The 20,327-nt window shown below is 43.9% G+C and overlaps 1 protein-coding gene across 1 annotated transcript in view; it reads right to left on the reverse strand.

The window, feature by feature from the left end:
* The window catches only part of LOC125010505 (collagen alpha-1(XI) chain-like), a 76,856-nt gene that overhangs the window by 29,665 nt on the left and 26,864 nt on the right, over positions 1 to 20,327 (reverse strand). Inside the window, exons 11-39 of the mRNA XM_047589177.1 lie at positions 20,074 to 20,136; positions 17,732 to 17,806; positions 17,146 to 17,229; positions 15,949 to 16,005; positions 15,572 to 15,625; positions 15,373 to 15,426; positions 14,990 to 15,043; positions 14,844 to 14,897; positions 14,082 to 14,135; positions 13,941 to 13,985; positions 13,229 to 13,282; positions 13,094 to 13,138; positions 12,151 to 12,204; positions 10,770 to 10,814; positions 10,547 to 10,600; positions 10,398 to 10,442; positions 9,693 to 9,746; positions 9,547 to 9,591; positions 8,589 to 8,642; positions 8,364 to 8,471; positions 7,311 to 7,364; positions 4,826 to 4,879; positions 3,645 to 3,689; positions 3,397 to 3,450; positions 3,113 to 3,157; positions 2,737 to 2,790; positions 2,542 to 2,595; positions 1,131 to 1,184; positions 610 to 717 (exon numbers count right to left, since the gene is read on the reverse strand). Of these exons, the coding sequence (XP_047445133.1) occupies positions 610 to 717; positions 1,131 to 1,184; positions 2,542 to 2,595; positions 2,737 to 2,790; positions 3,113 to 3,157; positions 3,397 to 3,450; positions 3,645 to 3,689; positions 4,826 to 4,879; positions 7,311 to 7,364; positions 8,364 to 8,471; positions 8,589 to 8,642; positions 9,547 to 9,591; positions 9,693 to 9,746; positions 10,398 to 10,442; positions 10,547 to 10,600; positions 10,770 to 10,814; positions 12,151 to 12,204; positions 13,094 to 13,138; positions 13,229 to 13,282; positions 13,941 to 13,985; positions 14,082 to 14,135; positions 14,844 to 14,897; positions 14,990 to 15,043; positions 15,373 to 15,426; positions 15,572 to 15,625; positions 15,949 to 16,005; positions 17,146 to 17,229; positions 17,732 to 17,806; positions 20,074 to 20,136 (1,674 nt within the window). The remainder of the gene's footprint in view (positions 1 to 609; positions 718 to 1,130; positions 1,185 to 2,541; positions 2,596 to 2,736; positions 2,791 to 3,112; positions 3,158 to 3,396; positions 3,451 to 3,644; positions 3,690 to 4,825; positions 4,880 to 7,310; positions 7,365 to 8,363; positions 8,472 to 8,588; positions 8,643 to 9,546; positions 9,592 to 9,692; positions 9,747 to 10,397; positions 10,443 to 10,546; positions 10,601 to 10,769; positions 10,815 to 12,150; positions 12,205 to 13,093; positions 13,139 to 13,228; positions 13,283 to 13,940; positions 13,986 to 14,081; positions 14,136 to 14,843; positions 14,898 to 14,989; positions 15,044 to 15,372; positions 15,427 to 15,571; positions 15,626 to 15,948; positions 16,006 to 17,145; positions 17,230 to 17,731; positions 17,807 to 20,073; positions 20,137 to 20,327) is intronic.

The raw sequence follows: 20,327 nt of genomic DNA on the forward strand, positions 1-20,327 counted from the left end.
AACAAAGACTGCAATACATCAGATATCGAACAAACGCAGCACATGTGGTGTTTAACTGTTGTTACATTGGATTTTCAGTTTTCTTAAACGCTATGTTACCAATATAACCATTTACAAAACTGCTACAGCTTGACCACATTGTTCACTGCTGCAAACATGTAATCTTTTCAGAGCGTTCATATATACGAGCCATTGTGTTGCAACAGAAATGGAGAAGTAAAGTCTTTAACAGCTCAGAAAAGTATTTACAAAAAACAAAAAACAAGTTTGTATTCCGATGATTGGATCTTTGGAGTAATGACAAAGATTACATTTTAATAAATAGGCGTGTCCCTCTAATTGAATCACTGTTTAGTTTTCCAATATCCCATACAGTGCGTATATTAGCTGCTGGCCACGAGTCAAAGGGAGATTTTATTTATATTCGTCAAGACTACAGAAAACAAATCTGCTAATTCAATTGCAGGAAAAAAAAACGTATAAGGAAGCCAGACACTAATCTCCACTGTGGTCCTCTCAGAAGATGAATGAGAAACCACTTGGAATAATGTAAGTACTCATCACTGGCCTACTTTAATGAACAAACATCCACAATGCATGCTCACTCACCTTTCCACCCTCTTTTCCAGCAGCTCCAGGTAGACCTTGCTCACCAGGTGGACCAGGGGAGCCTGGATGTCCTCGCTCTCCACTCGGTCCCGTCTCTCCGGTTGGTCCCTAACGAGAACAACAGGAGAGGTCAGTGGCCTTTAAAATGCAGGTAAAACCTAATGTCCTCCCTGACCCGAGTCTTCGCGCAGCACACAGTGTATTTATACGCTTCCACGTGTCTGACTCATCTTAATTTTTAATAATCACAGTTATGACTTAATGAGAAGGAATCATTTATTTCCAGCTTGTGCTTCATTACTCTCTGAAAACAACAGATGTCACAGAAGGCATCCAGAATTCCCTTTCAAAGCCATTTGATGCATCTTAATTACAGTCTGTGCATGCTGGTCCGCTTGCTTTGCAAGATCAGCTCGTTTTAGGTACGCAGTTAAATTTCATGGCCCCTCAACAACGGGCAGGATTTGCTCACAAGTGAAGAGCGGGATTCAAAGCAACCAGTGAAGTTTGTGTTACTGTACCTGCGGTCCAACCACCCCTCCAGGTCCTGGAGGCCCAGTTTTCCCTTGGAAGCCCTGTAGAGGAAAACAGACATACTGTTGACTCTAAACACAGACTTATGAATGTTGTACGGAGAAATCTGTGTGAACTGTGTTAAATTGCCTCAAACCTTCTGCTGGCCCTCAATAAAGGGATGTGCATAGTTATAAATCCAATAAACAGGAAGTAGTAGATTGTAAAAGTGTACCTATTAAAGTCTGCGCTGAAGCACAAATTTGATACACTTGAGTATTCTACTTCTACCCTTCTATTGCATGATTTACAGGACGCTTAACAAATTAAGACTCTACATACAAGGCATATATATGTACAGTATATATATGTGTGTGTGTGTGTAAACTGGTATTCATTAAAACACTCAAACCAAATATAGAGTACTGCAAACAAATGTACATGTTGCACTAACTTTTACTGGTGCTTTTCACTGACGTAAAGGTTCTCAATATTTACTCTACCACTGGTTTAAAGGCTAAATAACGATCAAAACACTAAAGTGCACAGAAAATGAGTTTGGCTCAATATAAGTTGCAAAATAAAGACAAAACTAGACAGATAATACAGTAACGCTGCTGATGCCGCTAAAGGAACTGAAACAGTGAATGAACTTAGAAGACATTAGAGGCCATAAAGTTTTGAGAGGTTGAACCATATCTGACATAATCATATTTTTTAACCTCCTGAGACCTGAGTTTTTATTTGGTCTGCGTTTTTAAATTCTCCACAGTATTTGGCATTAGTAGGACCTAAGATGTTTAAAAGCTAAGCACCATCTTTGAACTGGAAGTAGTAGTCTTCGGAAAACAAAATGGTGTTCTCATATGTGGACACTGGGATTATTTCATTATTTATATTATAATAAAGTCACCCGGTGTGTAGGAAAATATAAAACTGTTTATTTTAATAGCTGTACTTTGCTGTGCAAAGACAGAATAATGAAGTCCCAACGTCCTCAAACGAGTACTTGTTAGTTAGCGACATTGTAGCTCATCGCTATTGATAAAATTTGTTAAATTTGCGCGTCACATCAAACTAGAAACGTAAATAATAGAATAATAGAATGAATCCGCTATCATGTTTTTACGCCGACTAGTGTATCGTCCCTTAGAATAAGCTATGATAAAACCTAAAACTTATATGAGCATGAGGGGTCTCAGGGGGTTTGTTTTATGTAAAATTTTTCTCCAAGAACAAAAGTATTGGTATCTTCTATGCTGTATTTTGGGACTAACTAACAGAGACTTTAGTTCATGTTATGCACTTGTAAAACCGCACAAAACATGTAATGGACACCTCACATTTTACTTTTAGATGATGTCCGCGGTCAAAATGGCACGGCACAGTGCACCCATGCACAAAAACTACCCAACTCACCGTCTCTCCTCTCTGTCCAGGATGACCGGGCAGGCCGTCTTTTCCTGCTGGTCCCTGGGAAGGCAGAGGGGGGATAGGGCATAAAAAAATTAAGACATCAGGTGCGTATGTTAATAATTTAAAAGCTTATGTGAGAAGCGTCAACACGGTGGTGGACAGTGCCAGCTTGCAGACAGTTTGACAGGAGCTGCTTACATTAGGTCCTTTGGGTCCGGGAAAACCGACAGGTCCCTGCGGTCCTTGAGGTCCCTTAAATTAGAAGAAAGAAAACGAAGTGAGCGGAAAGAACAAGATGGGAAATGTACCTCGAATTTTGTTTGGTAAACCCAACTTTATCACTCTTGATATTCATAAATAAGTCATTTGCGTTTCAATTTAATAAATGTGTAAAACTTCTGTAGCACAAATAAGGTGAAGTCATAGTTATTTCACTATTAATTAGACAACATAATAACTTCTGATTCCAATGCAGGATAAGGCTGTATTTTACTTTTAGTTTCAAGCACATAGCAGCTGATGTGCATTTCACTGTCACTAGCTCTGTGCAAAAAAAGTTAAATCCAATACTAACTCGCTCTCCTGGCGGGCCGGGAGGTCCATCGTTGCCTGAGGTGCCCTGAGAAGAGTGAAAAAAAGAGAGAAACGTTGGGAACTGTGTCAAAAAGTGTCAGCGTGAAATGTGAATAGACTTCTACGTGACCCAGCACTCAAGAAAGACGCTAAATGAGATGATATTTCTACATTTTACACCCCACAGAGGCAGATATTCTGCTCACGTTCCGTTCATTTTAATGAGATTTCTGTAAATAGACACATTAATTATCAACGACCCCTTCGTTAATATTCAAACCTCACCTTTGCACCTGGCTTTCCCGTTGGTCCTCTGGCACCACGCCCCCCACGTGGACCCTGTATTCGTTATTCGCATATGAAACAATTCGTAACATCAGTTAAAACCAAAAGACAGAAAGTTAGAAATATTCCTCACACGTCCATCAAGAGACAAAGATAAATAAAACCCAGCCACACACCAGGATGAGATTTTCCATTTAAACATAAAGAATCATTTATGTGCTGAGTTGGCAGACGGATGAATTGCCTACCGTTGGGCCACGTTGTCCTCTAGGGCCAGCTTTGCCAGCGATTCCCTGAAAAATGAAAAGACAAGCTTTGATTTAGGACAGAATACCTCACACCATTAGCCATTAACAGCAGTTTTTCTTTTTCTCTCGTTTAATCTGAGCAAATTTTCTAATGTTTCAAAAAAAAAAAAATTAAAAAAATGCCAGAAGCAACTGCTCGGGGTGTTTGAGCTGGGGGAGATGAAAGAGAATCCGTGTACGCATCTGCAGACAAAAATAAATAATCAAATTGCCGTGGTAAGTGGCTGCCCGCAGGCGTTTGCCAGCTTGAACTACCTGTCAGTTGTAGCGTGCTGGGGCCAGACGTCTGGTCGATAATAACCCCCGCCATTCTACTACCCTCGCTCCCGTCCCTTCACCTGTAACCCTTTTCAACAAGTCCACTCTACACCTGAATGCATTCCTCCCGCAAGAGCTGAGTCTTTATGCTTTAACGCTCTCGGCGAAGGCCGTGTTTGACATGATAAAGCAAAGACCATGAAGAGATGGCTCCCTGAGTTTGGTGTGGAGCATTTTGACTGGAGGAGGACTGACCTCAGACCGTTTCCAAACCGTTTGGGATAAAAATGACATCCTCTTGCTAAAAGAAGCAAAACCCAATGCAAATCTTGTAAAAGGGTGAAGCTGCAAATCGATGACAATGATTTCACAGTTTGGGTGTTTTTCAGATCTAATGGAATTCAGTAATGTGGAATAAAGCACATGTCCATTGCTTATTTTCAAGTATTTTGGTACTTATGCAGGTACACCCAGCAGGCATAACATTATGAACATTATTCTCATATTGTGTAGGTCTCCCTTGTGCCTCCAAAACAGTGGTGAGTCATCAGAGAATGGACATGGTGGTTTCTGACAACCGGACATTATTAGTGGGGGCCTTTGGGTTTTTTTTTTTGTGTGTGTGTGTCTATGTCAGGCTGCATCCTGCTGGGACGGCTGCTTCCATCAAGGAGTGTCATTGTACGGGGTGGAGGTGTCTGGTGTGGTCTAGGTGGGTTGTACACGTCTAAGTAACATCCACATGAATGGATGCCAGGTCCAACAGTTTCCCAGAAGGAACAATGAATTGTCATGAGATGGTCAATGAACTGAAGTAGAACACATGTCTTTAACAGAACAGGAAATAATGAATTTCTGCTCACCCTTGCTCCCTTTTCGCCATTTGCCCCGGGGAATCCATTGAAGCCATTGGAGCCCTGCAAGGCAAGTAAAAAAAACAAACAAACAAACAAAAAAAACGTACATTAGAGGGGTGAAGGGTTTAAAATTAGAAGTGGCGACCACAGTCCCTGTTGCTGTCACTTCACGGACCGAGGCTAATTAACAGGAAACCCACAGAAAAGGCTGGCCAACAGACTGGCCTCAGTGCTGCAGTGGATAATTATATAACAGATGAATGAAGATCTTCTTTTAAAGTTTCAAAGGAGCCCAGAGGGAAAGTCTCCTCGTTACTTTCTGACAAACAGACGGACACAGGTGTTGTTAGGTTGTTAGCAGGAGGAAAAAAAAATAAAATAGAGGAGATAAAAAAGGCAGTGGGAGCAAATAAAGACAAAGGAAGGGGAAACGGCGGATCCCCTTTGATACCCATCAGCAATTTAGTTATTGGGCTTTTGCAGGCTGCGCTGTCTGATAGTGGTGATGGTGCCAGTCACACAAATCCTGGGAGGGCAATCACTGTTGGGTGAATAACAGGAGTACCGAGCAGCCTAGCAATGCAGCCTCACTTTATGTAGAATTGGGTAGACGGCGTGTGTATTCAACCACTTTAAGTTGAATATTTCTTCATCCCAGCTGCACACACAAGGTCGTGTGCATGTCTAGTTTAAAAGACTCTCTGATGCAATGCACATCTATAGTGCTCATTACGGCTCACATGCATATGTATATGAGGCGTAATACCGTGCAGTACAGGCAAGGGCACAACAACAAGGTGGCGTGGGCAGAATTAAAGAGGTAAACAACCCAAACGCTGTGGAGACGGCGGGGGAAAGGGGAGATCTACGCCCCGCTTAATTTGTTTTTCACAGAGGTGCAGTTATGGTAAACTGAGAGGAGGGCTGGTACAGGACAAGCCCGACTTGCGCCACGGAGATAAGACAGTCCACCGAAGCCGTTGGAAATGGCATCCAGAATTAACGGCGTGGGAAAGCTGTTAACAGAGAGCGATGGGGTGCAGCGGCCAAAAACCACAGCCAGCGGAGGGATTCATGCACGGGCCGATTGAAGGGGGCAGGGAGGGGGGATAAAGGCTGCGAATGGGCCAAGAACCTGACCTTGGACCCGCTCGCGAGAACATTTTATAACATTGATGAGACGTTGCAATTGAAGCGTGACCTTTATTGTTTACGATCTCACGTAGTAACGCCATGGGGAAAAAATGGGTGTAAAGTTCCTATCATATATATATATATATATATATAAAAAAAAACATCAAAGTTCCCACAAAGAGCTTCACACTTTGTCTTAACTTAGAGTCCCCATTTTTAAATTCTGGGTATCTCTCCCTTTCTTGTTTTGGAAGAAAGCTTTTCAAGTGCACACTATAGAAAAGAAAAAAAAAACCGTGGCACTATTTATACAATTTCAAAGTCAGGCTGACTTTTTGTGTCTCTCCAAAAGGCTGTATTTTGAAGCTTGTAAAGTCTCAAAAAAAAAAAAAGAAAAAACGAAGGTGGTGCTAAACTCTAGTGGAAATCTTTGAGGGCAGCTTTTGTGTCCAAGTATTTATGGACACAAATAAAGCAGCTTTATGTGATACGATATTTAGCACTGCGCACTGCACTTTTACTACAAGGGAGGAGAAAGGTGCATTTAAAAGACAAATTACTGGAATTAATACATCAGATCAGCTCGGCCTGTTTCCTTTCACATCTGCTCCACTTGGTCTAATTTGCGCCGGCCTCTTAACGATTCGCTGGCCGCGCTCCGCTCCGATTCTGCTGACATTAACGGACAGCAGCGGGGGGCACTTGCCTATCTGGATGTTGCGAGTGTAGGTGTATCTGACCCATCATATCAGCGCCAAGGTGTCAGTGCTGACAGGAGCCGAGGGGGAAGCAGCTGCAGCAGCACATCTCGACGGAGGAGCCGCGAGCGCGAGGGATGCCAGGCTGTTAGGTAACGCCCGGAGATATAAGAGGGGAGGACAGCTGATGACTGCGGCAGGTGACCGTGCCAGCGGTCGTTTTCCGGCGAGAGCCGCGGTGAGTGGACTGTAGGTGTCTGCTCGGGTTTGCGTTTTGTAGGGCTTAAGGGTTAGTCAGCAGTTGAGCAGTTTGCAGAAAAGCGCGTGGGAGCAAGTTTCGGCGGCCGTCGATTCGCTGGACCGGAATGAAAGGTTAAAAAGTCGCAGGGGGGATCGATACGGACGTGCATTCACAAATGTAAACACATGCAATACACATGTGGATTACGTGCGCAGGCAGACGAGAGAACACGTGTAAACGTGAATGTTTGACACTGAAAATCATTATTGCGTTGTCTCCGAGCTTAAACCGTCCTCGACTACGGCTCTTAACCCCGACTGCTTGAACTTTCACCTTTTCACCCAAAGTGGGTGAGTTTGTACACTAAGAATATCTTGGCATCGATCTGCAGAGTGCATTATTCACTACCATCACGCACCTTGGGGCCTTGTCTTCCAGGGTACCCAGGCAATCCAGGGACTCCGAGTTTTCCCTAAGAAGAAAAAACAAAAAAGCAAAGAAAAACAAAACAAAGACGTTGACTTCTCATCATTGTGCCACCAGAGACATAGCTGGAGGCTGCAGTAAAGTTCACAGAAGCATATTGCGAAAAGCAATAAACTCATAACCGTAAAGTTTTACTCCTGGTGCGGGGAAATTTTTAATACCATGTTTATGAACATGACATCACCCGTGCAGAGGCGCTTTTTTTTTTTCTGCTTTTCACCTAAATGGGAATTGACTTTGGCCCATTCTGGTCATTTCACATGGTGAACGGTCATTAAGAGTTACACGGGATCTGATGTAACTGTCCCCCGTGCTTTTAGAACTAAGGTCATGTATTTTCATGCTGATCCCAGTAAGTAATTTGTACTTTGACTACGGTGTCATGTTTTTGAGAGGGGGAATTAATTTGCTTTCGCATCAGGTGATTCATCTGTGTGTCAAATTAAAATTATGGTTTCCATAAAGCGACTGAGCTAGCTTGCAACTACTAAGCTTATTACTGGGTTTTTGATGGTATAATTTGACTACAAAATGGGTTGACTCCTATCTATTAAATGTCAAAAAACAATGCATCAAAAAAAACAACTGTCGTGCACAATAAAGGAACTCATCGTTTCACGTGAAAGGCATCAGGTATGCTTTTGAAACCTTCCACACTGACTTGTGAGAGTGTAAATGCTGCAGCACTAAGATACCCTGTGACAAGACGGAAGCTCCACAGAGAGACGTTTCACAACACAGGCCAATTAAACTTGAACTACTCAAGGGAAGTGGAGGAAATCTAAACTTCAGGACAGCTATGGTAGAAGCAGAATGCTGCCTTTCCAGTTCATTTAAAATAAAGCGGCATTAGACCGAGGCTAAGGTATTATGCATACGCAGTATTTACATACATACTGTAGGCTTTAACCTTTAATTGCATGTGATTAAACTTTAAGTTGAATTTCAGCTGAGCAACGTGCGTCGTCAGCATCCAAAATCTTACCTTCTCTCCAGCTGAGCCCATGGGACCAGCTTCACCATTGGGTCCTGACTTGCCCTTAGGACCCTCAGGACCATCTTCACCTCTGGGTCCAAGCACGCCACCCTCTCCCTGAATGCAAAGCAAACAAATGTATCATTTTTTAATTGTTTTTTTTTTTATTATTATTATTTATCACCTCTATCACTCTTTGCAACATTTTTTATCTCTTTAGAGTTGATTACTTACCTTGTCACCCTTGAGGCCCATGTCACCCTTAAAGCCAGGGAATCCATCTTCTCCCTGAAGATGAGAGACGTAAATGTATTATTATTTAGAGTTTAAGTTCCAGTAAAATAGTTCACATCTAAATTATTTTCAACGCAACACCTTTCAGCGCGCAGCAATCTGCAAAAGATGCAGTTTTTATGAGGTACACAGAGGGCTTATTTAAGTGACAACAGTCATAATGTGCTACTGAAAGAAATGTACATATCTAAAAGCATTAGGGCTCTTTGAGGAAGATTCATACTGACATCTAGTGTCTGTTTAAATCAAGCAATCACATAAGCAGCTTTGAAATTAGGCCTCGCTAGCTTGGCTTCTCTTCTGTGTTATTCTGCTGACACCTGGTGGTTAAAAATGAGAATGCAACTTTTTTTTTTTTTTTTTTTTTTTTTTTTCTTAATTTATTTATTTATTTATTTTTAATACAAAACGACTAAAACCTGATATAAAATCATGGACACAACACAATAAAATATTACTAGCTTATACCTAATGTGTATGTGTCTCGCCCCACTGGGTTTTACGTTTACAAGACAGAGGTGTCAAAGCAGAGGAGCATATAAAAACGTGCTCGGCGTTAATAAGGTTATCGTTTTCAAAGAGATTCTCATTCCTAACGATACAGTGGAAAAAATGTCGAACCAGTGCAATCCAAGAAAACAATGGCAACAGATCAGTCTTTGCTGAAGCGCTCTGCGAAACAGCCTCATTCTAGTTTAATGTTCCACAGTCCATTACGGCTCAGTGGCATGAGGATTTAACTGCCACGATGACGGGCCTTTAAGGGTTTTTTTTCCGCTTGCTGGATTCAAAGGAAGCCTCATTTGAGAAGAAATTACAACACCGATGTCTCCATTTCAAGATGATTGACATCTGTCAGATCTACTGAGGGAAACGTTGAGGCCAGAGATGTGTTTACCTTTTCTCCTTTGTCACCTTTGAGGCCTCTGATTCCCTCAGCACCCTGGAGAGAGAGAGGAGGATATAATCAATTCGATTTAATTCAAGGAAAAGCTGGACATTTATTATGACAGAGTGGCACCGTATGACTAAGATAGTACTTACTTTCACACCACGAGGCCCGGGGTAGCCGATGGATCCCATAGGACCAGGATGACCCTAAAGGTTGGGGACAAAAAAAACGTGCTGGGGTGGAGATCCTGACAAATTTGATTTAAAACAGTAAAAAAAAAAAAAAATCATAACACAAAAATGTAAATGGTTAACAGCTCCAGATGCTCAGCAGTTGGGCTCAAATACTGTCCAAGTACAATACAATAAACTGCCAATAGTGTGACATTAAAATGAACGATGACTCTGGAGTTTTCTACCATGTTGAACAGCAACTGTACAGAGGCCGTGTGCGATCCTGCAGTATCTCACACTGTAATTACTGTTAACAGGACGGGGAACAATTTAATACACGAGAGATTATTTTAAATCCCTCTTCTGAATAAAACTCTATAAATAGCCCTGGTAATTCGTTTCCAGGTCATCGTAGCTCACAGAGGAAAGTTCGACTAGACGTGCCACTAGCCAAGGCGTGCGGGTCGGTGTCTGGGTCCGCTGACCTGATATCATCTAAATAGTGCGCTTATTTAAACCTCGCCCTTCTGGCACACTGTGCACGGCTAAACAAATTTAATCAGCAGATAAAACGCCCTGTTCTCACTGCGCTCTGACACTTTTCGATGAACATTCGAGAAAAAAACCCAAATTATTCGCCGTAAAAAAAAAAAAAATTTAAGAGCGGGATGACGTCGCACTTACAGCTGCTCCCTTCTCGCCCGCAGGACCCTCTTTGCCTGGGTGACCCTAGGAAAGCAGAGATTCATCAGCAGATTTTTTTTTTTTTAAGGGGGTGGGGATTATTTTGTGGATGACAGAAACATGAAAAAGACATTAGATGTGCTACTCACTGGAGGACCGTCAGCACCAGCGAGGCCGGCCAGACCCTGCTTCCCTTGAGGTCCCTACCCAGAGAGAGCAATAAATTAGATGGGTGTATGGAAGTACGGATATATAGATTCAGAGATGAATGGTAATGGCCTGTATAAAGCAAATATTCAGAATCACTTAAGACTGAAACATTCACTTATCGGGGGAATAATGAAGGGCTGACAGCCTTCCCTCTTTACTTACTTTTTCACCAGGGGGACCAATTGGACCTTGAGGACCAATAAGACCCTGAAAGACAAGAGAAGCACATCTGTTACGAGAGCAATAAGTAAACTCACATGATTAAGCAGGAAGAAGTGCCACGGCAGTTTCGGCAATTTGGAGAGCTCCGTATTCCTTTGTGGTGTATTTGTAATTTCATTGTTTGGAATGCCTCCGCTATTTCAACCAATTTACTAATTCAGTTTCGCTCTCGCAGCAGCGCAAGAGAGGGTTCATTATTTTCTCCTTTTTTAAGTTAATCGCAGTTAAATTGAGCGAGCCGCGCTACTTCTTCGAGCGGGCAGGTTTCCGCGTCTGGAAGGCGCCCAGGTGAATCTGGCCAGGTGTGACCGAAATTAGCACGTTATTCATTCAACCTGTACACCACGAGGGACGGGTTCCCTGCTAATACTTTCCAGGGCGAATGACGCCATCCTGTTCAAGCTGCGAGCGTCAGCGTGGCTGAAAATCTTAACCTGGCACGGGGTCACTTTAGCACCTGGCCAAAGCACAGGGAGAGCTGTTTCACATTAGACGTTTAGTCAAATGTGGAATATTTCTCACCGTGCCACCGATCGGTTGATGTAACGGCATTATAGGGCTATTACGTTGATGCAAGAGGTGGCATCTAAACAGAATGGAAAGGGTGTCCCTTTGCCTAGCGTGAGGAGAGTTTTGGGCGAGATTGGTGAAGTGATGAGAGAAGAAGGAGCGCAAGGAGAATGTGTTTAGAGGCTTCGGGATTTTGAGATCGTACACCGATCAGGCATAACATTATGACCAAATATTGTGCCTCCAAAACTGTTGTGACTCATCAGAGAATAGACATGGGTCTTCTGAGGTAACAGGATGTTGTTAGTGGGGGGGGGTTCTTTGGGTCCTATGGGTTGAGGGGAGGGGCCTCTCTCTCTGTGGATCATCCCACAGATACTTGATCAGTGGGATGGGATCTAGTGAATTTGGAGGCCAGATCAACATCTTGTACCGTCCTTCATGTTGTTCTTTAACCTTTTTTGTGTGTCTGTGTCAGGCTGCATCCTAGCTGTTGTGGAGTGTCATTGCTACGTGGTGTGGGGGTGTCTGGTCTGGTCTAGGTTGTTGGTACATGTCTAAGTAACATCCACGTGAATGCCAGGTCCAAAAGTTTTCCAGCAGAACATTGAATTGTCACAAGGTTGTCAGTGTCATTTACTTCTTCTGTCAGTGGTTTTAATGTTGTGGCTGATCGGTGTAGGTCTAACTTTTGCACTGTGGGTATGGCAGAAGAAGACGGAGTCTATTACAGGGCGGGCAGGGAGAGAACTAAAACCTGGAAGAGTAACAACAAGCTGGAAAAGAGACAGATAAGATGAGAAAAACTTACATGTGGACCAGGCATACCCTGCTGCCCAGGAGGCCCTGGCTCTCCTTGCGGACCCTGCGCATAACAAAAGGACACAAAAGAAGAGGGTTCAGTTAATATTTGGTTCCTGTTGAGTAACAACAACAGTGCCAGAGAATTCTGAGGAATACAGTCAAATCACTTTAATAAGTACAAGGAAGAGCAAACAATGTCACAAGAACAACCGGTTTTAAGGCAACCCAGCTGAGATTTATTGTATCACTAACTAAACATAAACAGAAAACAGACAAGACCACTGTGGAGGAGAAGTCTGCTGCAGCTGTTACCACAAACACTAAATAGACGTTGCATTCTGGGAAGTCCAGGTCCCCTGACAGTTAATCCGAACCGAGTAAAAGTGTGTCGGAACGTTCTGTGCGCGTATAAAGAATATTTTTGAATTTGACGTCAAATCATCAATTACGAGCTTTCAAGAAATGAATGACAAACACATCAAGTCTCTGTTACGCTAACGCCCTCTCCACAGCAGGTTCTTTCTTCGACACAGTGACTCAACACGTGGGCTCGTCTGACTGTCTTGACCGATGATCTGCTAACCTCATTCAAACATCCTGCTGAGTCCCTCCGGGAAGATAAATGAATGATGAGACCTGTGACACACAGGCTTTACTGTTTTCGTGCCTTACAAAAGCTCCGGATTGAGTCAGGCCTCTGTCAGCTTGAGGTCGCAGTCTACGGGAAAAATATCTGAGGGCGCTCGATAAGACTCTCCCTACTACCATCTGCGATATTCAATCGACAAATGACCAGCGCTTTTGTTTATGTTGCACAGGGGTTAAAGGTCACTGACCTGCAATGAGGCAAGCCCAATAACAAACTGATCCTTAGGTGGTCCTGGCAATCTGATTTTCCACTTTACTTTTAAAAGGGAAAGGGGAAAAGACTAAACAGAAATGCTTCTCACCATGTTTCCTTTGGGACCAGCTTGCCCATCGAGTCCAGGGAGGCCCTAAAGAGATTGCAAAATGGCCATGAAAGTTGCTGCTGAGCAAAAAAAGACCCTCATTACAAGCAGTTGTGAGGATAAAGTGATACTCACTCGCTGTCCGCCAGGACCAGGAGAACCTCTGGGGCCGAGCAAACCTCTGGGGCCCTGCGTATCAAGACAAATCCAAGTTAACAGAATTGAATAAAATAATGCCTAAAATGTGATAATTTGCCTGAAGCTGTTATTTGGATTTATGTCAAGTAGGAAATATTAATAAACTTAAAAAAGTAATATGCTGCAAATGTACTGAAAATCCTGCGAATGAGCGAATATTCGCTGATTTACCTGAAAAAAAAGGCAAAATACTGACATCAAGTGGTCATACGCGGAAACTGCAGCTACAGGGTGTGTCTGAAATTAGTATCTCATCTCAGAAATCAATGTGATTATGTTGACGGCGCGTGATGAAAGGCTGTGCAACCGTTCCTGTAAAAGGTCGCTGTGCGGTTTTCGAGTATGACAGGGAGCTAATTATTTCCCACGCAACCTCCACGGCCCATTTGAACGGCACGAAGCAGAGCGGGGCAGCTTCTCATGGGTTTCCCAGTTCTAATTTCTGATCGGTTACGCAAAGCCGCTCCGTCTTGGCGAGGTCGAGATCACAAAGCCAATGGTCCTTGCAGACAGGAATGTCGCTGCTGTTGCGGAGGAGCGAGGCTGTCGAGGCGGCTTGTTTAAATATTTGCCAGAATGAATGCTGAGGGAGGAATGAGTTTAATAGCCTTGCCCCTGTGTTTTATAAAATCACCATAAATGTACTTACACTCTCTCCAGCCACCCCTCTCTGTCCGACCTGGCCATCCTCGCCCTTTTGGTTAGAAGGGAAAACAGTGGTTTACTGAGGAATGCAGAGTAATAAGAAGAGAATGGGGCAGGATAGATGGCGAGTTAGGTGTTAACTTACACGTGGGCCATCCTCTCCTGGAGGTCCTGGGGGACCTGTAGAGCCTTGTTCACCCTGCGAGGGGGAAAAAAAATCACAGAAGAAGAAGAATATAAAGGCTGGGGTGCCAACGGGGGCGTCCACAAACTTGGCTACTGCAGCTAAGAGAAAAAAAAATTATTCTAATTTTCAATTTAGAAAAAGCATGATATGGGTTCGACCATTTAAGAAAACACACACACACACACACAAGAAAGGGGTTGTGAGGAAAGCAAGGAAAATGGGCAACAAAGCTGCCTTTAATCTACAGTAGGCTCGGCCACCACAACTGGCATAGACCTATATGGTTTCTACTATTTGTAGAGATCTATAAGGTGGCTCTGTAATTACCCAGTATAGGATAAAAGCCTGTCCAGAAATACCCCTTCTGTGATCTCTGTCCTCTCCTACTGGGCCCTCAAATGATAAACTAGGCAGCCCAAGTGGTTCTGGAGTCGGCCCCACCTCTCATAACTGGGTCAAACGCCCAACACGAGCTCCCTCGGGTTCAGAATCTGTCAACGCCAGTGGACGTGAGATGGATGGAAGGTGGCGTTTGAACTATCAGTCAGCCTTAACGCAGCTGTAAAGACAGGGTGCGCTGGAACGATCGCTGGGATCGATGCGTATTTGCGTCCAGGAAATAACAGCTCTTATTTTTGGAGGCCGACAGAAGACCTTCCAGCGCCCGCCCTTTGACCTTTATCACTCGACAAACCCCAAATTTCCTCCCTTCGTACTTACTCTGTGTCCCTTCTCCCCAGGAAGACCGGGGAGGCCGTCGAAGCCTCGGTCGCCCTGCAAAGGCACGGAAGGTTTGTCGATCAGTGGGGAAGATGCGAAAAAGCCTTTTCGAATGCGGCATGCACGGGACACTTTATGGAGCTTACCTTTCCCCCCGCCTCCCCGGGCATTCCTCGAGCACCGTCTGCTCCGTTACGACCCTGGCGGGACAAGCAAATATCTCATCAGGATGCATGGAAATCACATCATTCAGCCGTGTTTGATGGCCGCGGAGGATAAATAGAGCGGCGGCGGTGATATAATTATTCTAACTTGTTTATGCCTAAATAAACAGAACTGTGTGACTTTAAACAACACACACACATCACGGCGTTATTGTGTGCAGACGAGTTATTTGGAACAAAGCCATGCTTGCAACTCTTTGGTTTGTGGTGTTGATCCGCGTGCCCCTGATATCCTGAACTGGTAGGAACTTATTTTCCAGAACCTATATCCTATAAAAAAGCTCTCGGTTGAAAACTATACTCACCCTCTTTCCTGATTTCCCCGGTGGACCAGTTGAACCTTGAAGACCTCTGGGCCCCTATGGAGAAGACATATGCAAGTTTCAATATAACAAACGTAACACGACGAGACGAGCGGCGTTAAAAAAAAAAAAAAAAACAAGGCTTGTTTTACGAACTGAGGGCAGATAGAGGGTTAAAAAACAAGAAAAATACTCTTCTCACCTGTGGCCCTGGATCCCCACTGTCACCTTTAAGTCCAGGAGAACCTGGGCCTCCCTATTGGAAAAATAGTACACACATCGATTGATTGATCAAATATGTCTTGAATGAGGCCGAATATGCTGGCGAGTCTAAACCCAAACATACATGGTGTACCATTTCAAATTGTACCATTTTGTGCATGTGCAACAAAAACACTTGCACGTGTGGAAAATCTCTCTTGCATCCAATAGTTGCTGGACTGCAAGCACGCCCGGGACAGAATGCTTAAGCTAGTGCTGTTTCTCAAACTCGCCTCCAACGCAGTGTCGGCTTTCTGTTCGAATGTGTTCCTAATGAATTTTGAAATCGATGAATGGGTGTTGACGAGAAATACTCACCACAGGACCAGATCTTCCTGCCATGCCCGCTGGCCCTGGAGGACCTCTCATTGCGAGCTGTGGGTCAGACAGAAACAACCAATAAACCGCAGGTCGCACTCTCACACGTCATTCACACACTTTACAAAAAGCGTGTCTTATTCCTGCGTAGTATGCATAGAAACAATGCATGCTTCGCGTTAGAGGCACAGCGATATGTTCTAATATTTGCGTTTCTTGTAACGACAATTCTTGTTTCCACAGATGAAGACGACACTGGACTTTATTAGTGTTTCGAAAACAATGTGGTGTGCATATTAAAAATGCTACATGCAGACCCTGCAATAAAGTGGGAATTTGCGATGTTGAAATCGATGCCACACTCAACTAAACAGGGATTTGAAAACTGATTAAAAAAAAAAAAAGAAAGTCTCCGTAAGACATGGAAGCATAGAGAGTGCAAACTTTACTTTGTTCTTGTTGACGGTTTACCACTCTGGTCATTTCTCCTACTCATGGCTGACCACAGCGCTGCACTGCCCAAAAAAAAAAAAAAAAAAAAAAAAAAAAACCCTGCCTGGAATTTATTGAGTACGATCACTGAACCGAGAAATTTACTAATTTAAAGGAAAGCAACGTATGCCCTAAAGAATGAATCACACTTTCGCAGATGTGAGATAAAACTAATTCCGATCGCTCGCATCAGAATCGGCCGTCACATTCCAAGACAAATCTCTGGCGCGAAATCCCGCCCCCTCCAATACAAATAACGCGACAAGTGCTTTCTAGACAACACTAAACGCCAGCTTCGACCGACCCCCGGCTCCGCAGAGTGTTATGAATGGTGTGACTGGTCGGCGTTGCGGCACATAACGAACTCCACGTGTTCCGCTATAAATCACACCTTGCTGAAAGCCACAAAATTCAACCCGTGCCGTGCTCGACAGGACTCCTGAGTGGGTGTGAACATCTGTTGTTGCTTTATATACTGCCTAAACACAACTAAGGGGTCAGTATTTTGGAATCTGGACAATTTATAGGATGAGTGGGACTTGTGAAGCCCGTTTTTGTTTTCTCATTACTGACTGAGATGTTGGCAGCAGAAGGTCACGCTCATTCGTTTGAAGATAAACCGCAGCTACAGCGGAGAATACACCACAGGAAATCATATTAAAGCGTTCCCAAAACTGAGAACGGGACACTGAGGTCGATACTTACCCTGGCCTGAGACAGGATGGCCTGAGCCTGAGCTTCCTGGGCTGAAACTACAGGTCCCTTATGTGACTCGCCGCCTGCACGGAACTGTGAGCCACAAAACGGACAAGAAACACAATTAAAAACCAATTATCTTGTCTTGCCTTTAACAGAGTGATAATGTGATTCCACCCCCCTAGCCCCCCCAACCACCCGACCCATGATGAGTGTGTTTAAATCTCTCGCTGTGTCCTGCTAAACCCCTACAAGTGTTGCAATGCCACACATGCACACACTCAAAATCACAGGCCACTCTCTCTCTCTCTCTCTCTCTCTCTCACATACACACACACACACACACACAGACAAATATGTGTCACCGAGTCTTTTCAAAACCTCAGTCACTGGTTCCACTCTATTGCACCGGCTGACATTTACAAGGTAAGTGATTTGTAACCCAAAGAAAATAGGGTTGCGATCCTTTGGCCTACCGCTGGTGCAATGAGGTAAACGTGCAAAATGAAATGAGTTCACGGGCTAGCGCTTGAGATGAAGGGTGCACAGTATTTGATGGGGGAAAAAAAGGCATGTGGAAAGAAGTAGGACTTACTGGGAGCATCAGAATGGTACCTGGTTGCCCAGGGACTCCATCAGAACCAGGAATGCCAGGACGCCCCGGAGGACCCTGCAGAAATATAGGAGGGTTAAGAGAGTTGTTTCCTTTTTTTTAAAAAAAAAGACATCACATCACGCTGCGAACACATAATCCAGCTAGCGCTGAGGTCAAGATCTAAACCACAGGAAATAAAATCCCCATTAACGACAACAATCCCGCTGAAGAGGATTTATTCAGTGTTATTGTTAGGAAGTATATCCTCAAATGATTTAATTAGAAAGAGCTGCCGTTGTTTTCTTAAATTGTGTATCAGTGTGTCGCTAAGGAAAAATTAATTAGATGTGGCTAATAAGCAAGCCATGTATTTCTCCCCGGAGGGGCTGTGCCAATTAAAAAAAAAGAAAAGAAAGAAAAAAAAACAGATAACAGTACGAATAATCAACAGTAACGCTAATCTACTCACAGCAAAAGGAAGGTACTTTTGCTACAGTCTCGGGGGCTGTTTATTAAAAACAACTCACTAATCCCAGTAAGAAGACTAAGACAGGGGATTCAATCGCAGGCTTGTATTTTCATTAAGGATACCACCTACAGGAGAGCACCGACTAAAGCCCACGGCCTTGAGAGGCTATGATGCTAGTTAAGTTCCAGAAATAAAAAGAAATGCTCAGGGAACAATCAACAGAGAGGGCGTTTTTTCTGTCCTTAAATGCTTACCGCAAGAAGGGGGCAGTAACTGTGCGGCCGGAGGAGAGATCACGTTATAGCATGAATATATATAAAGATGCATTTATTTTTATGGTGGCGCATTGGCAGCTCTCATCTGCCCGAGGTGTATCGCGGTTAAAGCTGTGATTTGGCCCCATCTGATCCGCTACTACACTACTCTGTCAGCTGAACATTAGCATTTTTTTCCACCTAGCTTCGCGTCGTAACATGTTAACAGGTTTAAGCATGGGAAGTTTAGCATTCAGCTCACAACATAGATGAAGCTGGAAGGAATTGTAGTTATTATTATTATCATTACAGTTCGGATGAAGTTGATGGAAAAGCTTGTTAGGCTCGAAGTCGTAAGGATCCATCATAAGGAGACCAAACTTAATGGCAATCTATAAAATGACTGTATGAAGAGGCACCGCTCTACATAATGACAGGATAAGTAGACAGTTAAGTTAGTGCATGGCGAGGTTTTTCGCTTAATAATGACAAAAATGGAATCATAAATCAGACAAAGCCGAAGCAAAGCCCGTGGCTCGCAGGGAAACCGGGATCTACTTAGCAGTCATGTCAAGTGCCGCAATCTCAAATTGATGCCATGTGTTCCCATCTGCCTTTTTATTTTTTTTTTTGTTACCCGGTGGCAGTTGAAAATTTTCCAATCCCTCTGCCGACACAGCGGCATCTAGTGTTAATGAACGCCCTGCACCCCGCGTCCGAGTACAAAAGAGGGGAGACGGCCTATCGTGACAGACGATCAGACGCAGGGCGCAGGACAGTCTGCTGCAGCGGAAAGCCACGGGGCTACAGCGAGCGAGTCACTTTTAATCCCCCCCTGTCAGTCCCAGCAGGACCACTTCTCATGGGAGGAAATGAAGGGTGGGGGAGAGACTTATTTTTTTTTTTTTTTTTTGACAAACGAAATATTTTGCGATCACTTTGACTCAGCGGAACAATGGGCCTTTTGTGCTAGTGAGGATAGTGTTTGGGTGTTTTTTTTTTTTTTTCCTGTTGGCAATTAAACCTCTGACCTCCAGAGACGGAACAGACGTGTTGCAAAAAGTGATGAAAGAGGGGTGCAGGGAAATCGCCACATTTGTGTGTCCCCCTCCAGATTTCTGTCTCATCCCATCAGTGGAATAAATAAGTGAATCTCACGGGGCTGCAGGAAACGAAGGTTTGAGAGCATTCTACATATTTAACGGCAAACTCCTTGAACTTTCCCTCCGGTCCTGTAGCATACACACACACAGCTGTGTCTCAGAATGATTTTTTTTTTTTTTGTCGCTATTTTGACAGTTTATGGGCATCTAATTTCTTTCCACCACTCCTTGCTAATCCCTCCTACTGCTGTAGTAGCGAGCTGCGTCCAGTTGTGTTATCCATTCCATGGAATTGATGCTATACTTCACAGCCTCCCGGTGCTGCATGGTTATATTTATACATATGACGCCCCTGATGACCCCTCAAGAATAACAGCTAAGGCTGAGGTATATTTTGCAGGCTAAAAAAGTACGAATTTGAACATGTTTTATTCTTTTTAGCAACATGCAACATTCATGAGGAGTGGAAAACCTGCGACAGGCTCTTCCGTATCACACACGGCGGTCTTCACTCACCCTCTCACCGGGATCTCCTGGGGTTCCTGGGGGACCTTGCAGACCTGGGGTACCAGGAATACCCTGAAACCAGACACATGCACGCTTAGCATATTATCCCCCAACCTACTGCTAACCAGCATTCCCACCACAGTCCAGTCAACCCTTCATATGCACAGGCCAGCACAGACAGAGGCAAAGACATGGGTTTGAATGTAATAAGCCTCAAAATGAAAGCAACCCCCCCTCCCCACCACCACCACCACCACCAAACA

The sequence above is a fragment of the Mugil cephalus genome, chromosome 7 (assembly GCF_022458985.1).
Source record: "Mugil cephalus isolate CIBA_MC_2020 chromosome 7, CIBA_Mcephalus_1.1, whole genome shotgun sequence".
NCBI classification, from domain to species: domain Eukaryota; kingdom Metazoa; phylum Chordata; class Actinopteri; order Mugiliformes; family Mugilidae; genus Mugil; species Mugil cephalus.